Source organism: Alosa sapidissima, chromosome 16 (genome assembly GCF_018492685.1).
Source record: "Alosa sapidissima isolate fAloSap1 chromosome 16, fAloSap1.pri, whole genome shotgun sequence".
NCBI classification, from domain to species: domain Eukaryota; kingdom Metazoa; phylum Chordata; class Actinopteri; order Clupeiformes; family Clupeidae; genus Alosa; species Alosa sapidissima.
This window is the reverse complement of record NC_055972.1, coordinates 4,044,186-4,063,662: the sequence shown is the minus strand read 5'-3', so window position 1 is coordinate 4,063,662 and position 19,477 is coordinate 4,044,186. Positions and strand designations below refer to the sequence as shown.

Genomic DNA, 19,477 nt, shown 5'->3' with positions numbered 1-19,477 from the left:
TTCTTTGTTTTCAAGTAGCAGGGAATTCAAGCCAAACCGTTGCAACTCTGCCATCAATCATTATGTTAAGCCCGCCTAACGTCTTTACACGATTTGATTGGCCTAATAGAAGTTTAATTTTTCCAGCTCACAAGCCAACAGAGAGTTGCTAGACTAGCCCTGGCAGCAAATGTAATTCGCTGCCGCTAGGGTGCGTCTAGATTTCTAGGCTTGTAGCTTGTTTCTGATTGAAGGAATTCCTGAAATACATTAGAGTGCCACCTAGTGGTCGAATTGTCTTTCTTGTCTGGGAGTGATTTTTGTAGCACATTTACTTACATAAGACTTTTTATGACAAATATACATTACAAATGGACATTTATTTCCAATTTGTAGCATGTTTATTAAACATGAGAACAGTAGGCTATGATTGTGGATAGAAGTTGAATTTTTGTGGATCATGCATAGACAACTGTGGTAGGCTATGTTATACTATAGTATAACAGTATACTGACAGATGCATGATATCAACATTGATTGGTGGTTTTGACCACCAGGGGGAATTAACAAAAACACATGATATGAGCAATGACAGACTTCAGGAGCTTTGCTGCGGTGGCTTATAAAGCAGTGGTGTGTGTGCCTGAGACAGTGAGGAGTGCCATGGACTTGTGAGGGACCTAGTGCGTTTTTGTACAGGCTCATGAAATAGGCTAGCCGCTAGAGGAACATTTTTAAATGCATCAATGACACAGCTTCTTTTACAACTTGTTAAACATCTCGTTTTTAGTAGGCTACCATTTTCAGTTTGATTTGTGATGCATCAAGGCTAAATTATCAGAGCGTCTGATGAATTAGAGAATTAATGCAGTTTATGGAGGGAGGAAAGTGCTAAACTATCAGAGTGGCTTCAGAAAAGGAGGAGCTCCCAATAACACCGGTAGCTTATTTTGTATGACTTCAGAAAATAAACTATGCCCATTACTTCTATGAGAGCGCTAACTGTTACTTTAATCTAGGAGGTGGTGTAATAAATTGGTCCAGAAGAGGGCAGCAATGCATCAGTAAAGTTCCCAGCAGCAGCAAAACAGAAGAAAGGGGTCAACGAAGAAGAGCGTTTCCTTCTCACGCCGGAAGTTTTGATGTTATGGTACATGACATTTAGCTGCATGATAAAAAGTGGTTTAATGCGGTGGAAAAGAAAATTACATAATTCGTAAACATCCCAGGATACGCAACAATATAGGGGAGACAGTGTCTTCTTGTATTTCATGCAAGTTTTCACATTCTCGCCGATTCTTGAGTCAACGTGGATGTGTTCAAGTGCAACTTAAGTTAGCAGTGCGGTGCTAACAGGCTAATGCTTGTTGCCACGGACCAGTCTGGAGAGTGCGAGAAAGTTCTGGACATAACGGATACTAGATGGAGACGAGAGCCTCAGAATGAGCTCCACGGACAGCACACCCGTTTCGGAGAGACCGGACGGTGGAGACATGAGTGACGGAAGTGAAGACAACAAACAGGTAATTGAGCGTAAGGTTAAAGTCGGCTTGTGTTTCCCACGTATGTTAGCATAGCCTAACTAACTGCGTCGGACTGGAATTCGTAGCTCTGTTTTTTGTTCAGCCAGTTAACTTTGCCTAACGTCAACTGCATTTTCGGTCAGATAATGTGTGTGTGTGTGTGTGTGTGTGTGTGTGTGTGTGTGTGTGTGTGTGTGTGTGTGTGTGTGTGAGAAAGAGAGTGAGAGAGAGAGAGTGTGTGAAAGACAGTGTGTGTTTGAGTTCGCAGTCTCCCTGCGTCAGGCTTCATTTGTCATATCGATTCCCAAAGTGTCAGTGTGAATTCAGTTCCTGTATGTTAGGAAGTGCGTGTGTGTCTGTGTGTGTCTGTGTGTGTTTGAGGCAGAATCAACGGAGTGTCAAAGGTTACACGACGTGTTATGTAGCGTAGTGTGTGCGCTTTGTCACGTGTGTGTATGTGTCCTGTGTGTGTATTCCTGAGGTGCCATCTTCTTCCACTGTGTATGTGTATGTGTGTGTGTGTGTGTGTCTGTCTGTCTGTCTGTCTGTCTGTCTGACTGAGACAGACAGACAGACAGACAGAGAGAGTAAGACAGAGAGAGTAATGGCAAGTTATCCTTCCCACCTGTGTGTGTGTGTGTGTTTTCATGTGCACAGGGGACAGTGGTGGTGAAGAGTCGTGCTGTGGTGAAGTACTCTGCGGCGCCCCCTGCGTGCTCGTATGCCGTACTGCAGGAGCAGACGGACCTGAAGCTGCCTCCGGCCAACTGGCTCAGGGAGAGTCAGCTAGGACCTGCTGGAACTTCTGTGCTTGGGACCAGCAGCAAGACCAAACCCTTCTCTAGGTACACACACACACACACACACACACACATACCCATCTTTATCACCGCCTGGGGACACCTGACAGAACGGTCACTTTTGGGGACACCACTTTCTAAGCATGGTACAGACAAGGCATTGCACAGGAGCATTGTATATGGGTTCAGTAATAAGCAAATCAGTTGGAATATAGAATACACACTTCATACCTGAAGTTAGTCTGACACCTGACTCCTGACCAGCCACAGGGGACAGGTGTCAGGTGGTCAAAGTGAGGACTCTGGCCCCGCCCATAGTTACGCCCACCCAAGTGATGTAATCAACAAGCACAGTGCAATCTGGGGACCAACTTCTGTATTTTCTTGGATATACTGAAAACCATTCTGAAGGAGCACATGTAATGTAAACCATATTTGTTCAAGTTGCAATGCATCTTATACTATAATACCATGAGGTATTTGAGGATTTACTGTTGTTTTGGAAATACTCGTGAGACCTGCCTCATGACACCGAGTTGAAGCTAATACGTATACACAAGGAAAGAAATAAAAACATTAGTAGCAATCAACACATTTATTGGCTGCTTAACACAGTGCCAGAATGCACAACCACACTTCATTAGAACGTTATGAGGTAGATTGTTGTGATAGTTATTAGCGTACATTATTTCTGAAAGTGCTAGTAATGCTACAGTCAACACCATGTGAAAAAGCAGATACCTTCTCAATATAAAATATCTACTCAGGCATTGCAGATACCAAGTGAATAATGAAAATAAAAGAAATATTAAAATGAATAAAAAAAATTGTGTTGTCAGAATATTTTTAACGAACCTCGTCAACAAGGATACAACGTACCTTCTTCTCACACACAACTCTTTACACTTCAACATTATTACAATCATGAGCATCATTAATTTTCCTCTAAAGCCTGTTTGTATGAGCATGTAGTATTAACAACGAAAGTACACAATTGACCCTCTCCCAACCTAAAATCATTTAAGTACTGTTAAAATAAAGTGCATGTACTGTAATACCAATGACAAAAACATTGCCGACCCTCTGCCAACATAAAATATAAACAAGAATACTGTGTAAGTACAGGGCATGTATTGTGTGGTCCTCTGAAATGCTCAAGCCCTGTTAAGAAAACTGAACACATTCCCATCTCCCACCCCCAAACTCATTCTTATCAAATTGCTATAAAAGGGTCTGTGTGGTTCTTTGGTAGGACACACAACGATTTTTGACATAAAACTTAACTGACATCCAGTCACGGAACTTAAGTGCTTCAGGTGCTGAGTTGATACAAGAAACGCAGTCTGCCTTCCCAGGAGTTCTGCCTGTAGTGATAAATTTCATCAGGGTCTTCTCAACAGCGCGGATTTCTTCTTGACTCCATGGTCTTCTCTTGCGGCAGGCTGTGAAATAGAATCACAACAAAGAATATCAAAAAGACACTAATGAAATATGCTTAACCAAAAATATTCACACTTATGTGTCTTTCAAGTCTGACAATGAATGAATTGTTGTATGATGAAGTTGTTTGACAAGTTTTAATTTGATAAAGACAGAGGCCTATACATTTATTTTAGCTCAGTTTCCTGACAGGTTTAACATATTTACTTGAACACAAACCCTATCATTTGCTACACTAGTTTTGATCGGACTACATAAGTTCATATCAGAACACAAACATCCATCATACTTACATGTCTTGGATGCTGCATCTGGAACATCGGAGTTCATTTCATCACATTTACTTTGGCTCTTCATCTTTGATGTGCCTAAAACAAAAACAATTTCACACCACAAATCACCATCCTGTCTGCAACACACATTTTGTGAAGGGCAAACAACATTTTTTAAAATGAATCTGTATGAAGACACGTTTGCAAAGAGGAGAAGCAATTTTTTGCTTCTGATTTATTTATTTTTTGCTTCACATTCATGAAAGGTTTGGTATGAATATTGAGTCATGTATCATGAAACAGTCATGAATGCTTTATGTGCAGTTTATGACAGCTGCTATGAGTTATGTGTTATGAACTCACCCGTCAAGTAAAGTGTTACCCAAATGTTTGTGAAAAGGTTTTAGTGAGTTAGGAGTCTTCTTGACTATTTCTAAGCTATCCCAGACTTAGGTGCTACTTTTAGGGCTAAAATACTTTGAGTTAATCCCCAGCTGACAGTTATATTGTGGCAACGTTGTGAGCATGTACCGCATAGGTCGTCATGGTGTAGTTGAATAACATGGTGGCTACGTACATTTGCGAATCGTTTGGATGTGGTGGCTACATTTCTTGTCCATACCTAAAGTTACATGCAGAGGACTTTCTGGGGATGTCAATTATGTTGCTACAGCATTCTCTGAAAGTTAGTAGTTACTTTTAGCCTTAAGATTCTTTGTGAATATGGCCCCTGCTGTCTCCGATGACATTTATTTATCAGTTAGGCATGAACAAAACCTTACTCACGTTTCTTAGTAGCTGAACCTGGATCCTCGGACTCGTCCTGTGATTGCATGCAATGTTTCTTCTTTGAAGTGCCTGCGTTTCAGACATTAAAATCAGCATCATGTTCAACACCTTCAAGACAACCTGCAAGCATTCATATTACTCTTAATACTTACGTTTCTTAGCAGCTGAACCTAGATCCTCGGACTCGTCCTCTGACTGCATGCAGTGTTTCTTCTTTGAAGTGCCTGCGTTTCAGACATTAAAATCAGCATCATGTTCAACACCTTCAAGACAACCTGCAAGCATTCATATTACTCTTAATACTTACGTTTCTTAGCAGCTGAACCTGGATCCTCGGACTCTTCCTCTGATTGCATGCACTGTTTCTTCTTTGAAGTTCCTGCGTTTCAGACATTAAAATCAGCATCATGTTCAACACCTTCAAGACAACCTGCAAGCATTCATATTACCCAGTTTTTCCGCTAGATTTTTTTTAACAGTGGCGGCAGGTACCTCGGATTAGCATTGCTGTTTATTCTTAAACTGCAATTTTCAGCAGCCAGCGGAGGGCATTTAGCCTACTAGTACTATGCTTCCGGACAATATTTTGAGTCTCCCCTAATTCTGAAGCAGTGGCACTGCTAAATGAATAGGCTACATCAATACAATATATAATATGTAAACTAAAACTGGACGGGCCATAATAACCTCTGACTAGTTTAGGCTACTTATTGTTAAATTGCAATGTGAGCGGCAGCCAGCAGGGGAGGATACGTTGCAGGATTATTTAAAAAGCAAATGTGCGTCTGCCCTGATTCTGATACCGTGGCGGTATTAATTAAACAATGGGGGGGGGGGGGGGGGGCATGCTGAGATAAATGTAGAGGAAACACTGTTACCCTTAATACTTACGTTTCTTAGCAGCTGAAGGTAGGTAGGATGTTTACTAACTTTACTAACTTTTCAGGACTTTACTAACTTTAGCCAGTTGTAGTGTTCCTTCTGGCAGACGATAGAACTTGCGGTGGACTGCGATGTTGTGGCCCAAAAAATCAGCCAATTGATCCATTTCTGTATCTTTGAGGTTCAAAACCTTGGAAAGTGTGGATACATGTTTCCTTAATTTCGTAGAGGATAAGCGCTCTGGGTATTTGGCTTGGCACTCCTTTGCAAACTGGTGAATGCACTTGTAGCCTCGAATAAACGTTTCTTGTCTAGGTCTGGAAAAAAAATAGATGTTATTTTCGAGAACCTCACAGGATGCACGAGTCTTCACTAACAATTCCATGGACGCCTGCATTGCTGGGGTTAGCAGTAGAGGGACCTTCCTGTCTCTCTTCCCACGAATTTCAATCCTTTTGAAGTGTTCACACAGCTTCTTCTCTAGAGCAGTTAGAGCCTCAGCTACATCTGCATGCAATGGCACATCAGTTTCAGTGAAGGCAGTTAGGCGCATTTTTGACACCTCCCCCTCTCTTCTACGGTTGAACAGTATGAGCTGAGCGAGGGTTACCTCAGCTAGATCAACCCAGTTCCTTGATGATTTCTCGTTTGTTAGCTGTTGGTATGCTTCTTTTTGTTTTTGATCCATGTACATGTGCATTTTTTTAACATCTTCAGTGAATGGCAGCAGTTGTGGGGTGTTCCACTTCGCTTCTGAAAGTGTTTTCAGTGCAGATGAGGAAACATTTTCATTCCAGCATGTTCGGTAAATTTGTTTGAAGTGTTGTGCATTTTCAACAATTTTCTTTTTCCCCGATATCATTGCATTACATTCAATAATGCTCGCAATCTTCTGCAAGCTGTGGCCTAATTTTAAAGCCAGTGAAGGTATTTTGAAAGAATTGGAGTTACTGTCAAAGCCTGCTACATCCTTCACAGCATTCACAACATGTGGAAAGTTCGACGGAAGAATGAAATCCTCCATCGTCTTCATTGGGGATTCCTGTGTACCTGCTAACAGCAGTCTTCCAACCTCCCTCATCTTTTGCCTAATGTATTCGTGTTTTGAAGGATCATGGCCAATTTTGTTAAACATTTGCTCTCCCATCTTTACAATGCACACGTCATTTTTAGCGGCATGGGTAACATCATCCTGACTCATTTCACTTAAGAGCTTCCATAACTTAGCACTTACTCCCACTGGTACAGGTTGAGCGTTTGCACAGAGTGATTGTATTCTGTTTTTGCCAGGTTTGAGTACCCCACACTGTCTAGCCAGAGTGCACCTTTTCATATGCTTCCAAAGAAACCTTCTCTTGAAAAGCCCTTGGCAGCTTAAACAATGCAGGAAATCTTGAGGATTGATATTACGGTCACTTGTTTGTTTACAAGGAACTATCACGCCAGAGCCTTCACGAATCACGTCAATGTTGTGTGCCCGGTTTCCTTTTTTGCGCAGAAGGTCCAGGTGAATTCTTCTTGATTTAGAGTTTTTGGGGAATCTAACAGCTGCAGCTACTTCTGCTTCATTTTTGTGTACATGTTCCAAGTGTCTTGCCATTTTTGCATAAGGCTTTGAACAAAAAAGACAAAAATGCCTTTTGCTGTAGGCCCTTGACCCATCTGATTTCTTTTTCACATTCATTACAACTACTGACTCACTTGAAGACTTCTCATTGTCAGTGGCAGAAAAGGATGTTGTTGTTGTTGTGCCATCACTGGACTTGGCAGAAGAAACTTTGGGCCTGACCTTCTTTGCAGGTTCCTCATCACTGGACTTGGCAGAAGAAACTTTGGGCCTGACCTTCTTTGCAGGTTCCTCATCACTGGGCTCCTCTGAGCTGCTGCTATTTGAGTCCGGAACATAATCGTCCTCGCTGCCACTATCTTCACTGCTGGGCAAAGAATCCCTTGGAATGCCCAGCATCTCTTTTGTGAGCTTCAGATAGAAAAACAAAGATTAATTTTAAAGCAATGTTTAGAAAGTTTTGCAGTCTGCTTACTGATATTAAAAAAAGCTGTGATGAAGTCAAATACCATGAATGAGAGTAATAGGAGTATCTATGAAATGTAATCTACTAACACCATGACAACTATCACCACATCTATGATAAAGCATAACTCATTCATTAACATCAAGACAACATTGTACAACAAATACACAAACACAATTTGTTCTCCCATATTTCACTGGTTCAAGTAGTCTTATATTATCACTTACAAACACACTTTCCGTTCGCTGTAGCTCTGGAACTGATTCTGAAGCACTGTTCTGTGGAGGACAAGAACACATAGGAGGACATCAAATATATACACTATATTGCCAAAAGTATTGGGTCATCTGCCTTGACCCCCATATAAACTTCAGTCACATCCTGTTATTAATCCATAGGGCTTAATATGACACCATTTTCTGCTATAACAGCTTCAACTCTTCTGGGAACACTCCTACACCTTGTGGAAAGCCTTCCCAGAAGAGTTGAAGCTGTTATATCTTAAAAGAGTGGACCAACGTCATATTAAACCCTATGGATTAAGAATAGGATGTGACTGAAGTTCATATCGGGGTCAAGGCAGGTGACCCAATACTTTTGGAAATATAGTGTATATAACAATCACATATTACCAGACAATATACAGAGAATCAAATATATAGCCATCACATAAGACCAGACAATATAAGGAGAATCAGGTCCAAACATATTTCCGAGTTTTGTGTTCACACCTGTAGCACACAACACGTCTCCTGGAGTAAACACTGGGTGATTTAACATGTTTAGAATGTAAATTACTTACATTTCGTACTTTTGTTGTTCTTTTTGGGCCTTCCGTTTTGTATCCCGATTCTGCATCGCTCTCCTGCTTCCCCATGGTTGCCTGTAACAAACATACAGTATAAGCTATGAAATGATCATCTAATTCCACTATTCATGCCCATAAGACATTTTCTCAAGAATGTTTTTATTGCATATGAACAATAATGATTGCTCTTTCTTCACATGGCACACAGGCAAACAGTAACAGTCATCTACAGTATGCCTCCATCTCCAAGTCCTGGGTCTATAGCAGTTCATTGCATTAAATGGTCTATTATTGATTTAATAAGAGCAACATCATCCTTTTATATTACAATTTTGCCTCATCCCATACACAATTTATTTAGAGAATTGTCAAACAGGAACATTACTGTGATGTGCAAACTAATGAGAGTGTAGCTGTCAACTATACCATTTTATCATAGAGGGATTCACACTTTGAGTGATGCTGGCGCAAAACTAAAATTCGTTTTAAGAACCTCTCCGAGTTGGTACTGTGCAATAGAAAAGAAAAGCATGCATTTTACACCATTACACTAATAATAGTCTAATACATATTATACATCAATATGTTAGCCCAAATTTAATCTGGAATAAGCATGACCATAGGAATACAAATTTGACATGCTTACCTTGTCATTTCACATGCTCAACAAGTAATATCTAAGGAGATAATAATAGAAGAATATAAGACTGACATCATGGGGGGAAAACAACTTAATATCTCTAACGTTAGCCTAATGTCTGTATAACTAGGCTGTTAAGCTACTTTGTCATTATGATAGCTCGCTAAAGTATTGACTTATTAACAGTAGCAAGGTCTCTACTTTTTTTGATAACTTTCTAACTTGCTAACGTGTTTACTTCATTAGCATGCTGTCTGGTTTTGTCAGGCAACGTTAGGTGAACTTGCCAGCGTGCAGACATGTCCCCTGTTAGACCATCTATGCTAACGTCTATTTGTAGGTAATTTGCTAACGTGCGAACTTCGTTTGCTTGCCATCTTAATAACATTTGGTAGTTGGCTTGCTGAAACGTTACATGGTTTAAGCATGCAGGCTTCGAGGATCAAAGCCGTCAAAAGTAAAAGTATAACGTTATACATCGCATTAATTCAACACTTACTACCGTAGTACCAGCAGAGTGGTGTTAGACTCGTATCCAGTAACTAACCTAACGTTAATGCGATTATAACGTAGCAACAAGAACTACCCTGCTGTTCTATCACAAATATGTTTCTCAAGTATAAAGCAATACAAGACAGAACATTAAACTTACATTTACAGCACACACGTGTCCTCTCCTCCACGTTTCACCTACTCCTGGTTTCATCAAAATGGCGCTTGTCAAAGTACTTCTTGTTGTAGAAGAAAGACGTTGTGGGATAGATCGCTGCTGATTGGACGTGAATCTCTTGCGTTGTTTGAAATAAAATAACCGAAATTAATACATTTTTATTTTCATTAATTTAATTGTTTATATTCCGGTATCATCAATTAGAAATGTTTTAGACTAAACCTATGGAATACAAAAAGTGCTGATATAGCCTAGTTGTAAAACTGAGCCCGCCAAAAGCATCTGGGGTGGGGTGGGGGGATCTGTTCGTATAGTCTATTTGGGGACTTGAGTCTGATGAGACCGGGAGTGCGAGAGTGGAAAAGGGAGTGCAGCCAAACCGCCAAAATGTTGGGGGGAGGGGTGTCCTATAGTCTGTATGGGGACATTAGTCGAGAAGTGCTTAAATACTATGCAATTAGCGAACGTAACACAGACAATTTCAAACGTGTAGTAATCTAGTAATACTCTAGTAATAGTAGGCTAGGCCTGTAAAGTAGCCTACTTGAAGCCTATGTTGAATAATCACTCATTAATTTGTGCAAACAAGTAATCAATGACATGAAAATTAAACTAAGATGGCCAAGTTGCTGGAAGGAGTGGCGTTAACACACAAATCTAGGCAAACTTTAAAGTTAGTTGACCCGTTAAACCAGGTTTATCATAGGCCATAGATAAAACACAACTTTGAAACAGGCTTTTTATGGAGATTCTGTTGAATATGGCAATATAGAGGTAATAAGCTTGGTTTCACCATGTCTAATAGGCTAGTAACCTTAGCCTATGGGTAAACTTCCTTTGCTGTTCTCCAGTAACTGTCTTTTCCTGGTTTCTTGGTGGCTTATGGTCACCTGATACATCATGTGACAATGCCCACTTCTGTGGGCGGAACCTGACTTCAGACAATGTCATTGGGGTGGAGCCTGCAGCATAGTTTACACACCTGCAATACAGCCACTGACCAAAGGTGTCTCACTCCTAAGCTTCGATCTTCAGCACACACACACATTCGGACAAAATCAGAACTTTTGGGGACGATGAAAACTTTCAGAGATATTGATGCTAGGTATGTTAGCATGACAGCTGCTATCATGTATAGCTGTTATCCTGGTGGGGACTATGGTTTTAGGTCCCCACTCAGTCAATTGTCCCCTATTGGTTGGTGTGCAATCAACCCATAGTCCCCTATTGGTCGGTAGGATAAGTACACACACACACACACACACACACACACACACACACACACACACACACACACACACACACACACACACACAAGGGGCAGCCGTGGCCTACTGGTTAGCGCTTCAGACTTGTAGCCGGAGGGTTGCCGGTTCGAACCCCGACCAGTAGGCACGGCTGAAGTGCCCTTGAGCAAGGCACCTAACCCCTCACTGCTCCCTGAGCTCACTGTGCCGGGATTAGTGTGTACCTCACTGTGTGTTCACTGTGTGCTGTTTGTGTTTCACTAATTCACCGATTGGGTTAAATGCAGAGACCAAATTTCTATACTATAGAAAAAACTATATATACTTACATATACACGTATACACACACACATATATACACACACACACACACACATACTGTATATATACTTACATACTTATACACGTATACACACACACACACACACATATATATACACACACACACACACACAGACAGCAGGGATGTTTGCTAGGGACCAAACCCTTCTCTAGGTTCTCACATGCACGCACACACACACACACACGTTCTTATAGTAGTGTTGCTGTGTGTGTTTTTATCTGACTGTATGTGGCCTTTAATGGAGTGTTTATGTATAGTGCATGTGTTCATGTAATTTGTGTGTGTGTGTTGCAGCTTCGGGATGGCCTATGACTTCATTGACTGCATTGGAGATGATGTAGATGTGGTGTCTGATTCTGAGGTAGGTGTGTGTGTGTGTGTGTGTGTGTGCGCTTGCGCGTGTGCGTGTGCGTGCGCGTGCGCTTGCAGATGGGGGTCTGTGTGCATGTGTTTGTATGTGGATGTGGTGTTTTATTCTGTGGTAAGTGTGTGTGTGTGTCTAACAGTAAGCGAACACTGTTGTTTGTGTATTTGTGTAAAACAATAAGTATATGATGGTGAGTGTGTGTGTGTGCAGAACAGTAAGTTAACACTGTTTTGTGTGTGTGTGTGTGTGTGTGTGTGTGTGTGTGTGTGTGTGTGTGTGTGTGTGTGTGTGCGCACGTGTGCAGATGGGGGTCTGTGTGCATGTGTTTGTATGATGTTGTGGGGGTTTTTTCTGTGGTAAGTGTGTGTGTGTGTGTGTCTAACAGTAAGTGAACATTGTTGTGTGTGTGTTTGTGTATTTGTGTAAAACAGTGATGATGGTGAGTGTGTGTGTGCAGAACAGTAAGTTAACACTGTTTTGTGTGCGTGCGCGCGTGCGTGTGCGTGCGTGTGTGTGTGTGTGTGTGTGTGTGTGTAGAACATTAAGAAGCTGTTGAAGATCCCCTACAGTAAGAGCCACGTGAGTCTGGCTGTGCATCGGGTGGGCCGGACACTCCTGCTGGACGAACTCGACGTCCAGGAACTCTTCATGCGCTCCTCTCAGGTGAGTCACACAGGTGCTTCTATCTCAGTCTGTGTCCTCTCAGGTGAGTCACACAGGTGCTTCTATCTCAGTCTGTGTCTTCTCAGGTGAGTCACACAGGTGCTTCTATCTCAGGTGAGTCACACAGGTGCTTCTATCTCAGTGTGTGTCCTCTCAGGTGAGTCACACAGGTGCTTCTATCTCAGGTGAGTCGCACAGGTGCTTCTATCTCAGTGTGTGTCCTCTCAGGTGAGTCACACAGGTGCTTCTATCTCAGGTGAGTCGCACAGGTGCTTCTATCTCAGTGTGTGTCCTCTCAGGTGTGTCACACAGGTATGCTTACAGTGCTGCAGGTATAGCTATCTCAGGGGTCTGCTGACTGTGTGTGTGTGTGTTGTCTTCTGAGTGTTTGTGTGTGTGTGTGTGTGTGTGTGTGTGCTGACTAGTGGTGTAAAGATACACATACTGAACTGTGCAGTATTAAACAGTAATCTACCGTAGGCATTTTTGCATGTGGACCATGTTTCAAATTGTTGAGTTCCACATTTGACATTTGACACCTTTTCAAAATTCTATTCCTTCTTATGAGCATCAGCAATATTGCCAGTGAATGTTAGGCTAGCAGGACCAAACATTAACCGAACCGTGACTTCAACACCGAGGTACGTGCTGAATCAGGATTTTTGTGTACTGTTACAATCCTACTGCTGTGTGTGTGTGTGTGTGTGTGTGTAGACAGGAGACTGGACGTGGCTAAAGGAGTTCTACCAGCGGCTGATTGACCAGAAGTGGCAGCGCAAGAAGAAGAGCAAAGAACACTGGTACCAGAAGGCCATCCTCTCCAAGTTCCTCTACTACAGGTGTGTCCCTACCACCAGCCCATACCGAACCCTAACCCCAGCCCATACCCCTAACCCCAGCCCATACCCCTAACCCCAGCCCATACCCCTAACCCCAGCCCATACCCCTAACCCCTAACCCCAGCCCATACCCCTAACCCCTAACCCCAGCCCATACCCCTAACCCCAGCCCATACCCCTAACCCCAGCCCATACCCCTAACACCAGCCCATACCCCTAACCCCAGCCCATACCCCTAACACCAGCCCATACCCCTAACCCCAGCCCATACCGAACCTTAACACCAGCCCATACCGAACCTTAACACCAGCCCATACCCCTAACCCCAACCCATACCCATACCCCTAACCCCAGCCCATACCCCTAACCCCAGCCCATACCGAACCTTAACACCAGCCCATACCGAACCTTAACACCAGCCCATACCCCTAACCCCAACCCATACCCCTAACACCAGCCCTAACCCCAACCCATACCCCTAACACCAGCCCATACCCCTAACCCATACCCATACCCCTAACACCAGCCCATACCAATACCCCTAACACCAGCCCTAACCCCAGCCCATACCCCTAACCCCAGCCCATACCCCTAACCCCAACCCATACCCCTAACCCCAACCCATACCCCTAACACCAGCCCATACCCATACCCCTAACCCCAGCCCATACCCCTAACCCCAGCCCATACCCCTAACCCCAACCCATACCCATACCCCTAACACCAGCCCATACCCCTAACCCCAACCCATACTGAACCCTAACACCAACCCATACCCCAACCCATACCCCTAACACCAACCCTAACACCAACTCAGAAGCCATTTCCTCTACTGTTTGTCCCTGACACCTACCCAAATGGCCATCCTTCCAAGTTCCACTACTACAGGTGTGTGTCTGGTTGCCCAGTCCACCAACCCCAACACCAAGTCCCACTCTTACAACAACACCAAGTCTAACCCTTACGTTATCCTTTTCAATTGGAAGTAACAGCCATTTCTTTGGGCTGTGAGTTTTGGAGTTTAAAAAGCCTACTTAGATGCGTGTGTGTGTGCGTGTGTGCGTGTGTGTCCACTCTCAGTATAAATGGTGATGGCGCCGCAGAGCCTGTGTCGGCGGAGGCTGAGGAGGACGAGGAGGATTGTGGGAGGGTAGAGGACTGTGGCCTCTCCTGGCCAGCCACCTTCAACAGCTCCGCCTCCCACTGCGAAGACCACGCCCCTTCCGAAGAGGTAGGGGGCGGGGGGGTTGGCATTGGGGCTGCGGCTGCCTGTGTCCAGTAGAATCAGGAGCTTGAATGCTAATTATGTATAATGTGGGTGTGCATGTATGCTGACATGTATGGTTGTGTGTGTGTGTGTGGTAGGGGAGGGTTGGGATTGAGGGTGTTGCCATAGTACCGGAGTTGGCTGTGTCCAGTAGAATCAGGAGCTTGAATGTTAATTATGTATAATGTGGGTGTGCATGTATGCTGACATGTATGGTTGTGTGTGTGTGTGTGGTAGGGGAGGGTTGGGATTGAGGGTGTTGCCATAGTACCGGAGTTGGCTGTGTCCAGTAGAATCAGGAGCTTGAATGTTAATTATATATAATGTGGGTGTGCATGTATGCTGATATGTATGGTTGTGTGTGTGTGTGTGTGTGTTGCAGGAGGGATTGGGCTGCTCTTTTGCTTTGGCTGATGTGGCATTGGCGAGTGATGTGGCTTCAATACCCAAAGAACAGAATCTCCCCACACTCTTTGATGAAGGAGAGAGCAGTCAGGTATACATACACACACACACATATACTTCACAGTGAACCCAGGCATGGTCAGTTGTTTTTTACAAAACATTATAATAACGTTATTTAATGCACATCCAAACCCCAATTTGTAAAGCTGCCAAATAATAGACAGAATATATTTTTATTGTATATTCAATAAAAGTGGTTAAGCTCACAAAAACTCAAAATATGACATTTGCAAAAGTATATGAACAAAACAGAATACTGAACCAAAACCATATGAATTACAATAGTTGAATTTGGGGAAGCCAATTGTTGTTTCAGTTGTGTTGAGCTATTGAAATGGTCCTGCTTTGTGTTTTCTCAAAAAAAATCCAAAAGTGTGTCTATTTGTCTAAAAAAACAACATTTCTAATGGGGTGCCAATTACTTATTACGTTAATTCCATGTTTCATGATTTTTTTTGGCTTCTCACACAATTCCCTCTAAACAAGTCCATGCATTTGATAAATATACACACCTGACAGTTCTGTGTGTTCACACCTGACCTGTGTGTGTGTGTGTCTGTGTGTGTCTGTGTGTGTGTGTAGGGCTTGAGGAATGACTTTGTGCGGAACATCATGTGGACGTTTGAGGACATTCACATGCTGGTGGGCTCCAACATGCCCATATTTGGAGGGGGGCGGTACCCAGCTGTCAGCCTAAGACTCAGGTACGTCAATGATTAGAACACTCCATTGACTTGAATGGGATTTCCCAAAGTTCTAGCGGTCATTATTTTCGAGGAAAGGACCTCTGAAAAAAAATAATGACCGCTGTCAATGGCAACAGAGTTTGTGCTTCTAATTCAGGTCTTTCATATCACTACGCAAGGACTGGAACTTCATCCAAAAGTGAAAGCAGACGGTTGATCAGCTGTGTTCTAAAGAATGTTTGATTCAAGTTCAGTGTTTGTTGTTGCAAACTATTTGTTTCTCAGCAAATGCCACGATGAACGGTAACAAATAGGCTAGGCTATGTAGGCTAAAGTCATATCGTGGGAAGTTTATTATTTTGTTTTGGCAAGTAGCCGTTTAGGTTTAAAGTTCAGGTTTAAAGGAAATGCAGCATTACAATATGTAAGGGATAATGTATAGAACGCCGAGGGTCGCTTCGCCCTGTTGGGATCATCACCCGGAGAGAAGAAATACTCTTTTCTAATTGGCTGGTGGGGTGGCTATTCATTCTGAATAACAGGACACCGTTCCATATCAATGCTTATGAATGGTAACTATAACAACCATAGTAGGACGACGGTTGCAGCGCTCTAGAATCTTTGGTTGCAGGCTTCGCAACAATGGAATGAACTGTAAACAAGCTAACTGTCCATGCTGAAGTTGTACAACAAGCTGATCTAGTGAGCTTCTTTTTAAACGGAACCGCGTGTTTCCTTTGCTTTACAGTGGCAACCAGGTGATAAGCGGGATAACGGCCTTCGAGTTATCCGCTGTGCGTCGGGGAGTTTTTTGCCCTCGTCCATTAAATCCGTATAACAGGACACCTCGGCGGCCGGTTAGCCCTGTTGGGACTTATTTTCCCAATAATGACCGGCGTTCTATACATTATCCCTTACATATTGTAATGCTGCATTTCCTTTACTCTTACATTATGATGTTTTGTGATAAAAACATTGAGGAGGAGGAGGTCATTGTTGTGACATTTCATTTTCAGTTGTCAAAAGTGGTGGGGACAAAATTAGTGTTGACAAAAGTGTGTCCCCAGCTAATCTGACTCGGCTCATGGTGTGTGTGTGTGTGTCATGATGTGTATTGTGGGGAGGTCATTGTGAGTGCGAGTGTGAGTGCGAGAGAGAGAGAGAGTGTGAGAGAGAGAGAGATTTTTGTGTGTGTATTGTGGGTAGGTCATGGATGAGTGTGTGTGTGTGTTTGTCATGTGTATTACGGGGAGGTCATGGTGAGTGTGTCTTGTCGTCAGGGACAACAACAAGCCCATCAACATTCTGACAGGCATGGACTACTGGCTAGACAACCTCATGTGCAACGTTCCCGAGCTGGTCATGTGTTTCCATGTCAATGGCATTGTCCAGGTAACCATACACACACACACACACACACACACACACACACACCTGGCTCATCTGGTCCCAGAGTGTACACCTCTTCCTCCTTCTCTTCACCTCTCTCCCCTCTCTCTCTCTTTCTCTCCTCTCTCCCCCTCTCCCTCCCTTTCTCTTACCTCACGCTCTCACTCCCTCCATCCCTCTCTCTCTCTCTTTCTCTTCACTAGAAATATGAGATGATTAAGACGGAGGATATTCCTGACCTGGAGAACTCCACCTTCTCAACACGTGTGGTCAAGGACATCGCCCAGAACATCTTGTCCTTCCTCAAGTCCAACTGCACCAAGGAAGGACACACCTACTGGCTCTTCAAAGGTGTGTTTGTGTGTGTGTGTGTCTGTCTGTGTCTGTGTCTGTGTGTGTGTGTGTGTGTGTGTGTGTGTGTCTGTGTGTGTCCTTTGCCAACCTCATGCCCTCCTCCCCTACAGCCAGCGGAAGTGACATCGTGAAGCTCTATGACCTCACAACCCTATGCGAGGAGGCAACAGAAGAGAAGTGCCAGAATCCCTTCACCCTACCTGTGGCAGTCTTGCTCTACAAGTAAGAACTACACTACCCATAATACCCCTCAGCTTTTCCCCTTCACCCTGCCTGTGGCAGTCTTGCTCTACAAGTAAGAACTACACTACCCATAATACCCCTCAGCTTTTCCCCTTCACCCTGCCTGTGGCAGTCTTGCTCTACAAGTAAGAACTACACTACCCATAATACCCCTCAGCATTTCCCCTTCACCCTGCCTGTGGCAGTCTTGTGGCCATTTCTAGTTGTCTCGTAAATCTGCCCACCGAGTTGGAAAAGTGTAAATTACCCAGCTTTCTTGCGGCATTTCACGCAAGCACGCCCCCTTTACCTCGTAGTACTCGAGGGTACCCCGAGGTGGCCGTACAACCTTACGACAAACATGGCTGCGCCCATAGTTGAGATGAGATTACATGTATTTTCTTTGCATTTGTACTGTGTTGGTCATTTTAATGTCGATGCAATGCCTGTGGCAGTCTTGCTCTACAAGAAAGAACTACACTACCCATAATAGCCGTTAGCATTTCCCCTTCATGGGGTGGTTAATACTTCGTGGAACTTTCGAGATAACGATGGTACGCCCTTTACAAAAACAATCCTCTTCACCCTGTGCTCACATTTCTCAATGTGTGTGTTTGTGTAGGGTTGCCAGTAATATGATGCTGAAGAATCAGAACAGGAAGTATTATGGCACCATCAGGACTCTGTTGCTGAACTGTGTTAAACTCCTGGATGAAGAGAGACACCCTCAGGTAACACACACACACACACACACTCATCACACACCATCAGGACACATCCCATCCCATCATATCCATACACACATGATGTCCTCTCCAGTGATTGGCTGAGCAGATGATGGCGTCGGCCCAGTACATGCTGGCTGAGCTGTTCCACCCAGACAGACACACACACACACACACACACACACACACATGATGTCCTCTCCTGTGATTGGCTGAGCAGATGATGGCGTCGGCCCAGTACATGCTGGCTGAGCTGTTCCACACACACACACACACACACGCGCACACACACACATGATGTCCTCTCCTGTGATTGGCTGAGCAGATGATGGCGTCGGCCCAGTACATGCTGGCTGAGCTGTTCCAGCTGGATGAGGAGAGCGTGACCTGTGAGGAGGGGGGTGGCGGCTCCGAGGACAGCTACAGTAGTGATGAAGACGAGGTGTGTGTGTGTGTGTGTGTGCGCGTGTGTGCGCGCGCGCGTGTGTATTGATGTATGTATGTATGTATGTATGTATGTATGTATGCAGTGTTTCCCATACATTGACTTATTTGTGGCGGCCCACCACAATATCAACGTTGACCACCACACAATGATTTTCCAGGTTGTCCTACATTGTGCTTAAATCTGGTTAGCATCATAACCACGCTGCGCTAATTTGTTAAAAACTGTTGCATTCAAGTTAATTCTGCAAGCCTACCACCACAAATACAATTCAATTCTGTGGGAAACACTGCTATGTATGTGTCTGGTTGTATTGATATGTTTGTGCATTGATGTGTGTGTGTGTGTGTTTGTGTGTGTGTTTGTATTAATCTATGTGTGTTTTTGTATTAATCTGTGTGTGTGTGCGTGTGTGTATTGGTGTATGTATGTATGTATGTATGTATGTGTCTGGTTGTATTGACATGTTTGTGTATTGATGTGTGTGTGTGTGTGTGTGTGTGCTTGTATTAATCTATGTGTGTGTTTGTATTCATCTGTGTGTGTGTGTGTGTGTGCGCGTGTGTGTATTGGTGTATGTATGTATGTATGTGTCTGGTTGTATTGACATGTTTGTGTATTGATGTGTG

At 43.5% G+C, this 19,477-nt stretch overlaps 1 protein-coding gene and 1 long non-coding RNA gene across 5 annotated transcripts in view; one reads left to right on the top strand and one right to left on the bottom strand.

The window, feature by feature from the left end:
• Positions 1-1,071: 1,071 nt before the first annotated feature.
• The window catches only part of edrf1 (erythroid differentiation regulatory factor 1), a 34,872-nt gene continuing 16,466 nt past the window's right edge, over positions 1,072-19,477 (top strand). For all 3 annotated transcript variants that reach the window (XM_042065465.1, XM_042065464.1, XM_042065463.1), the window contains exons 1-13: positions 1,072-1,502; positions 2,160-2,347; positions 11,721-11,787; positions 12,331-12,456; positions 13,171-13,295; positions 14,376-14,526; positions 14,945-15,058; positions 15,610-15,731; positions 16,994-17,105; positions 17,306-17,453; positions 17,567-17,678; positions 18,301-18,409; positions 18,729-18,845. In XM_042065465.1, coding sequence (XP_041921399.1) covers positions 1,422-1,502; positions 2,160-2,347; positions 11,721-11,787; positions 12,331-12,456; positions 13,171-13,295; positions 14,376-14,526; positions 14,945-15,058; positions 15,610-15,731; positions 16,994-17,105; positions 17,306-17,453; positions 17,567-17,678; positions 18,301-18,409; positions 18,729-18,845 — 1,572 coding nt within the window. In that variant the 5' untranslated portion in view covers positions 1,072-1,421. The remainder of the gene's footprint in view (positions 1,503-2,159; positions 2,348-11,720; positions 11,788-12,330; positions 12,457-13,170; positions 13,296-14,375; positions 14,527-14,944; positions 15,059-15,609; positions 15,732-16,993; positions 17,106-17,305; positions 17,454-17,566; positions 17,679-18,300; positions 18,410-18,728; positions 18,846-19,477) is intronic.
• Positions 7,971-10,307, bottom strand: LOC121685152. Of its 2 annotated transcripts, XR_006023272.1 has the most exons (4): positions 9,819-10,307; positions 9,173-9,203; positions 8,521-9,034; positions 7,971-7,996 (listed from the first exon to the last, which is right to left on the bottom strand). It is a non-coding gene; the product is annotated as an uncharacterized LOC121685152 (long non-coding RNA). The 2 variants fall into 2 exon arrangements; XR_006023271.1 differs by lacking the exon at positions 7,971-7,996 and having other exon boundaries at positions 8,546-8,601.